Source organism: Mesoplodon densirostris, chromosome 2, assembly GCF_025265405.1.
Source record: "Mesoplodon densirostris isolate mMesDen1 chromosome 2, mMesDen1 primary haplotype, whole genome shotgun sequence".
Taxonomy (NCBI): domain Eukaryota; kingdom Metazoa; phylum Chordata; class Mammalia; order Artiodactyla; family Ziphiidae; genus Mesoplodon; species Mesoplodon densirostris.
Genome location: NC_082662.1, coordinates 1,173,747 through 1,180,662, shown reverse-complemented (window position 1 = coordinate 1,180,662; position 6,916 = coordinate 1,173,747). Strand labels below are relative to the sequence as shown.

At 62.4% G+C, this 6,916-nt stretch overlaps 1 protein-coding gene across 1 annotated transcript in view; it reads right to left on the bottom strand.

Annotated features, from left to right (window-relative positions):
• Window positions 1–3,707: 3,707 nt before the first annotated feature.
• The window catches only part of SKI (SKI proto-oncogene), a 60,889-nt gene continuing 57,680 nt past the window's right edge, over window positions 3,708–6,916 (bottom strand). Inside the window, exon 7 of the mRNA XM_060088833.1 lies at window positions 3,708–6,764. Coding sequence (XP_059944816.1) covers window positions 6,576–6,764 — 189 coding nt within the window. The 3' untranslated portion in view covers window positions 3,708–6,575. The remainder of the gene's footprint in view (window positions 6,765–6,916) is intronic.

Here is a 6,916-nt window from a genome sequence, read left to right as displayed (position 1 = left end):
ACCTCAGGCTCCCTCTCACACAAGGTGCCCTATCCCTGGAGGTTTCCGGAACAGGCCTCCATGGCAGCAGGAGTGACCTGGGAGAGAGCCTGGGCCGAGCTTCCTGCCTGCAGGGGCTGCCAGGCCGGGCACAGAGCAGGAAGGCCCGACCCCAGCCCGGCCGGACACCTGCCTGGCACAGGACGCTCCACGACAAGCCAGGTCGGGCTGGCTCCACCTGCCTGCCCACCCCCCTGCTGTGCAGCCACCTGCTCCAGGGCTAGGAGCCCCAGCGGCCCTGGCCCCTGGCACAGGCCTGGGCACAGATGGCCCTGTGTGTGAGGCCTGCCTGCAGGCGCACGTCCTCAATCCTTGGGGGCAGGGGCCGGCAGGCATCCAGGTCCCCAAAGTTCTGTCCCCGTATCCCTCCCAGGGTCGCCCATCAGTGGGTGGGCAGACGGGAGGGTGCAGGGCTGCTGCCCCCCAGAGCACAGTGGGTTTCTGTGGGGAGGGGTCCAGGGTCCCTTCCGAGGGCCTGGTTTCACATCCCGCTGAGGGCCCCACCCTTTCCTGAGGGCACAGGCTGTCCTGGGGGACGAGCCAGCCTCCCTGTTCCCTAGGGAATTCCACCTCCCTGCGAGGAGAGGGGGGATTACCCAGGTCACCCAGAGTGTGGCCAGGGCTCCTGCCAGCCCCAGTGGACCACCAGCTGCCCAGCGGCCTGGTGAGCACAGCGTGGGAAGGAGGCCTCAGGGATCTCATGACCCTCCCTAATCTGACTTAGACCCGCTCGTGGGGCCCCCCGACAGTTCTCTTCCTGGCCAGCAAGAAGGGGTGACCCTGCGACAGGACAGGCAGAGACGGGACAGGGGCAGGCTGGGGTCTGGGGCCAGGTGGGCCAGGGAGGGGACTGCTGGCCACAGCTGGGCTCTGCTGGAGGTGTGGGTGGGGTGGAAGCTGGGTGGGGGCCACACCGAGGGCCAGGGTCTCGGGGAAGGGAGGATGGGCCGTGCCAGCTGTTGCTGTAAAGGGCACGCGGCTTCCTCTTTCCACGAGGGCGCGCCTGGCATCCGCCTCCCCGGATAAGGGCCCAGCGCTCGGCCTGCGGTTGGCCCCTTTGACCACAGGACGCTGGGTAGGGGCTGGGGGGCCAGACTGTGGCTCTGGGGCCAGCAGACTAGAGGGGTGGGGACCCCAAGACACAGGAACAGCTGAGAGCCGAGGGGGCTGGGGCGAGGCCTGCAGCTGCCAGTGACGGAGCAGAAGTGAAAGCCGGGGGTGGGAGCCACGGGGCAGGGACCGAAGCTGGGGAGCCAAGGAGGTTCTCAGGAGCACCCCGCCCCGGGCTCACGTCACCCCAGGCCTCTGGGGCACTTGGGAACTGGCTCCAACGTTGGGGGGGCGGCCCGCCAAGAGCTGCCGGTACAGGGACACTTGCTCCAGTCCAGGGCCCTGGGCAAAGACCAGGCTGGGGGATGGCCCCTTGGATCCCTACAGAGGCCCTTGCTGGTGTGACAATCCCGAGCCTGGGGACCCAGAGTTGGGGGGGGGGGCAGGGGGCTGCCAGGAATTCCCGAGGAGGGGCCCCTCCCTCCCTGAGGGTCTGATCTCCTCTCTCCGAGCCCTCGGGGTGCCCTGACCCCTTCAGTATGGGCTCGGGAAGGGGGTTCTGAGCTCAGACGGCTCCCATCCTGTCTTCTCTGGGCCGGGGGTGCCCAGAGCCCTTTAATGCCATCAGGTTACACCCAGAGGTGAGCCCAGAGGGCAGCCCAGGGCAGCTCAGGAAGATGGCTGAGCCCGGAGCCCCCGGGAGCTGCCACCGGCCCAGCTCCAGGCCCCCGACGGGCTGAGCATCACGCTGGCCGTGAGGACACCCCCAGACTGCACACCCACTGCACTCCCCCAGCCCCAGGGGGCCCCCAGTCTCCCTCGGGAACACCTCCCCCCACCATTTCCCTGGCCATCAGGACCATGGGCGTTACGTGGACCGCCCAAGCGGGGAGCCGGGGTGGAGCCAGGGGCCGAGGGGCTGGGCACTGGCGGCCAGAGATGCTTTGGGGAAGGGTGAGGAGAGGCCGTCACCAGGCGGAGCCCAGGACGAGGCCTCGCGTCAGCTCCGGGGACAAGCGCAGACCGTGGGGCACACGGCACCCACGCAGTGGTGACACTGCCCTGCAGGGGCGGCAGATCTGGACACGGGACATCACCCCCAGTCACACCACCCAACCCTGCTGGGCTCAGTGGAGGTCGTGAGGAAGACATCCGTGTCCAGCACTGGGAGTGGCAGGGCCTCAGCTGCCCTCAACCGGCGTCCACGCCTGCAGGACCCCCGACGGGCCGCAGTGGACGGCTGGCCACTCAGGAGACCCCAGAAGACAGCGCTGCACAGCAGCCTGGATGTCCAGGCAGAGGCAGCGGTCCGGTGGACGAGGGACCACACGGCCCAGTAACGTGGACACGGTGTCTGGCCACCAGCCTTCCTCCCTCCCTCCTCCCCCCTCTGGGTACGTGGGCCAGGAGCGCTCCCTGGGGGCCGTGCCTGCCTCATCTCTTGCGGGGCACTGCCCCAGGGTCCAGCCCTACCTGGGGAAGGGGGCCCTCAGATTCTGACTGATGGCCCTACAGCTCAGTGGAAGGCCACTCCTGAGAGGGACAGGAGTCAGGCCCAGGTGACACCTGGGCACTGAGGGAGGCAGAGGGTATGGGGGCCGTGGCTGTGTTCCATTCAGGTGGGTCTGTCGCCCACACCACTGGGCCCAGGGCCCCAGGCACAGCTCTCGGGTCCAATGCACGGGCGGGAAGGGGGCGGGGCTGCAGCTTAGGGCCCAGCCTGCCTCCCTTCCCCTGACCTGTCCCCGACCCTAGGTGGCACCCCATGACCCTGGACCTTGGGGCGGCTTTCTCCTGGGCCCTGCTGTCCCCCGCCCCAGCCTGGCCTGGGTGGAGTGGGCTTCTGCTTCCACACTACAGCCCATCGTGTCCCCCCTCCCCGGGGGCTCCAGGGGAGCACTTCTGGGCCCAGGTCTGGGGGGCTTCCCAAGGCTGCGGGGAGGAGTAGGAACCCGGGAGCCCTCCCAGGCTGGGGTGCGTTTTCTCCGGGTGACCTGTGAGGCTCCACGGCCTGGGCTGGGAGGCCGGACCTGGGTGGCCAAAGGAAGCCTAGTGAGGTGGCACCCTGGGGCCCAGAACCAGGGGCGGGGCGGGGCTGGGGCGGGGGGGTCCTGGGGAAGCCCCCAGGTAGTCAGGGAGGCGGGGGGCGGCCCTCTGCTCATCCGTCAGGGCAGCACATCGGGGTCTGCGGTTCTGATGCCACCTGGCCCCCTCCCCGTTAAAGACATGGGGCAAACTCTGCAAGGAGCTGGCCATCTACCCCGGGGGGGCAGGCCTCCAGGCCCCATGGGGGACAGGCCAGGAAGGGCCCCCAGCCGACGCCCACAGTACAAGGAGGAGCTGCAGCTTGGCGTGACCTTGAGGGAGAGGGATGGAGGGCGCCCCAGCTGGGACCTGCCCGCTTGTGCCCCGTGTCCACTTGGGGTCAGTGGAGACTGAAAGGCCCCAGGGTCTGATCGACCGGAAGACAGGCGCCCCTTCCTGGGCTCAGGCCTAGACGGTGGCTGGAGGAGGGGCTCTGGGGTGGCCAGGCGAGCGAGTCCTTTATCTTACGACGTCATCTGTTTGGGGAGGGGCGCCAAAGGACTAACGGGCACACAGAGAAATCTGCCAAAAGCTGTTGTTTTCTTTTTAAATCAGGCATTTATAAACAAGAAAGCATACATTAATTACATAAAAATAGTTTTCGAATAGTGAGTAAGTCATCATATTGTCATTAGCAGCAGCAAAGGAGAGAAGGGGACGGTGATGCAGACGCTCCCGGCGGGTACGAGGGTGGAGCTGTGGTTTTTTTCCTTAATTGAAAAAAAAAGTGTCATTTGTGACTCCTGACTTAAAGCAAGAACAAGACGGGCCTCCCCGAGCCTGGCGGGCGCGGCGGGCGGTGTCGCCCAGAAAACCGGCTCGAGCCGGTGGGCATGTTCTGCCTCAGGTAGAAATAACCCAGAAAACAAGACAGCTACCAGGTAAGAAGAGAGTCCCGGCAGAGGACCCACCACGTATACGTATGATACACGAGTATCAGAGGAAAAAGTATTTACATGGTCGCTTTGTACATCGGCGAGTTCTGTACGAAAAGCAAGATATTATGTGAGTGAGTTAGCTGCTCCAGAGATATGAATGTTATTGCTGTTGTTTTTTCCCTTCGTTAAAAGTCTTCTTTCAGCATAGAAATAATGAGTGATTAAACTGAATACACGATCCTTTCAATAATGGGTATGACACACGGGGAGAGTCAACAGCCTACGGGAGAGTGCCTCTTCAGAAAAGAAACGCAACTGCAGCTGCACGGCAGGAGCCCGGGGACCCTGCCCCCGAGGACGGGGACGAGGACAAGGGGGGACAGCCCCATGGCTGGCCTCGCCCAGGGGCCGCCACCGGCGCTGGCAGGCCAAGGGACCTCGGGGCGGGCCTGGGTCCACCGCCCCACCTCCAGCTCTTCCCGACACCTGGGGACCAAGCCAGACAGTAGCGGCATAGACCCGGTGGCCGAGACGTGCGGGTGACCGGAGGGGACAGAGCGTGGGCGAGGAGGCGCAGCGGCCCCACTCGCAACCTGGAAAAACGTATCTCCCTCTGGAGCCTAAAAACTCAGAAAGTAAACGGAGCAAAGCAGGTGGCCTCGGGCGGGTCCCGGGGGGCCCTGCGATCTCACTACGGATTTTCAGACTTGGCAACAGAGCACAGTCGCACAGAAGCACACTGACACGCTTAACGCTTTGCTCCAACTAAATCATTTACTTTCCCTTGAAGAAATGACCGCAAAAACACAACTCTGGAAAAACAAAGCTAAACACAGCATTCTGAGTGTTGCGTGACACAACCGACCCTCTACGCGACACGGTAATAATGCCCATCGGTGGATCGACGTATGGCAGAGGTTTTAAATTCCATGCATACAGATTTAATAACTGCAAAGAAAAACAGAAGCAAAAAAATTTAAAAAAAAACAAAAAAAACAAACAACAACAACCAACCAAACGCTGCATATACACGATGTCCCTTTTGCATTGCACTTTAGAAGGGGGGCCGGCAGCACCCGGCCCCCACCCAGTAAACCAAGGGCAAAACCTCACCGACGATGCCGTCACCCGGTCTCCGCTCCACTCGGCGGTCGCGGCACCACCCCCGGCCACGCTCGCAGCTGCCGGGGTGCTGGAACGGAGTCGGGCAGAGGGTTCTGGTAAGATCTCTCCATGTAAATAAATACCATGATTTTAGGACGGGCAGCCACCTCGTCTACTGGGAAATCATTTTTCAAGCTTGGGCATAAGAAACCTTATACAATTCGCATACAGTTGAGAGTAAACGAGATTATTTGGAATAAATGCAAGTAACTCATTGTGATAGTGGCAGATTCAATAGCTACTGAAGACATATTTTGGGGGTAAAAAGACAAGTCAGGGTTTGCTGTACAAGATGCTGGAAGGCACAGAACTACCCCCCGAAGTTCAGTTTTTGCATTTTCGTTTTCGTGTGATTCCCTTGTTCAACCAAGCACCAGAGGGGTTTCTAAACACTTGAGCACTTAGGATGTGAATGCTCTATAAATCGGTTTGCAGTATTTGAAAGTAAAAACCTCAGTTAACTGGGGAATAAAAAGAGAAGGGAAGATTTTTGACAAAGTGCAGTTCTAAATATACGTTTAAATGAACGAACAAACAAAAAGAAACAGTGAAGTAATGCTGTGTTTTGTTCCAACGCTGCCGCCTCAGTCCCCAAACAGAAGGAGCGACGTCTGCCGAACTGAGAGGGTTGCCTGGTCGAGGGCGCGTGTGCCCAGCCAGCGCGGACCCGTCTCCCCTCGCCTCCAAGCACACCTGCGGACACACCTGTGGAAGGCGGGCCGGAGCGGCGGGCGGGTAAGGCGGCAGTGTTCCAGCTCATCGTGCCTGCGCGGTGCTCTCCGTGCCCTTCCCGGTGGCAGCACGGGAGACGGGGGTCCTTGTGGCTGAAAAAATAGACTCTGGAGAAAAACCCTTTGTGTTGTCACGCGGCCGCGGGCGCAGATGAGCTGTGATGGCTTCGAGGGCGGCTGCCACCCCGGCTCCCGTGCGGGTCCTCAGGTGGCGTCACGTGTGGGTGGGGCTTTGAAAAGTTAGTCATTAAAAAACATGTTGATTTCTTTGAATATCAAGTCTCCTTATGGGTTTTAAATAGCTTATCACAAAAGTGTAAATGTTAGAACGATCCGGCAAGCGGAGGGCCAGCTGCAGCTACCGAGCTGACCTCGACTCCGGCTGCGGTCGGGGACGGGCTTACTCGCTTGACCTCGGCCGGTAGAAAATGTTGCAGTGGATTCCAAAAGTATGTGGTTCCAAACACTTGCTTGGTTCTAGGCACAGTAAGACGTTGTGCTATATGGACCGGGGCTAGGGGGGCGGGGGGGGGGGGGGCGGCCCCGCCGGCACGGAGCCCCCAGCCCCGCTGCCCGCCCGCCCGCCCACCCTGCGGCGTCCACCCCGCGCAGCAGACAGTGGGTTCGGCTAGGGCTCCAGCTCGGCCGTGCTCTCGCCGCCTGTGGCCTCAGAGCGGGGCCGCGGCCACAGCTGCTCCTGCAGCCCCTTCACCACCTTCTCCAGGTGCTCCCGGGCCTCCCGCTCCCGCAGGAGGTCAGCCCGCAGCTGCTCGCGATCGGCCTCCGCGTGCTGCAGCTTCACCTGCAGGTCCTCGATCTGGAAGGGGACACCCCGCGTTAGCCGGGCCCGCTCCCTACCTGGCCGCCGCCCCGGCCCCAGCCTGACCCTCCGGCCCATCACAGGCTTGCCCCACCCGCCGCCCACTGGACCCGGGCTGGTGAGGCTGGCAGGGCCTGGGGGAGCTTCCC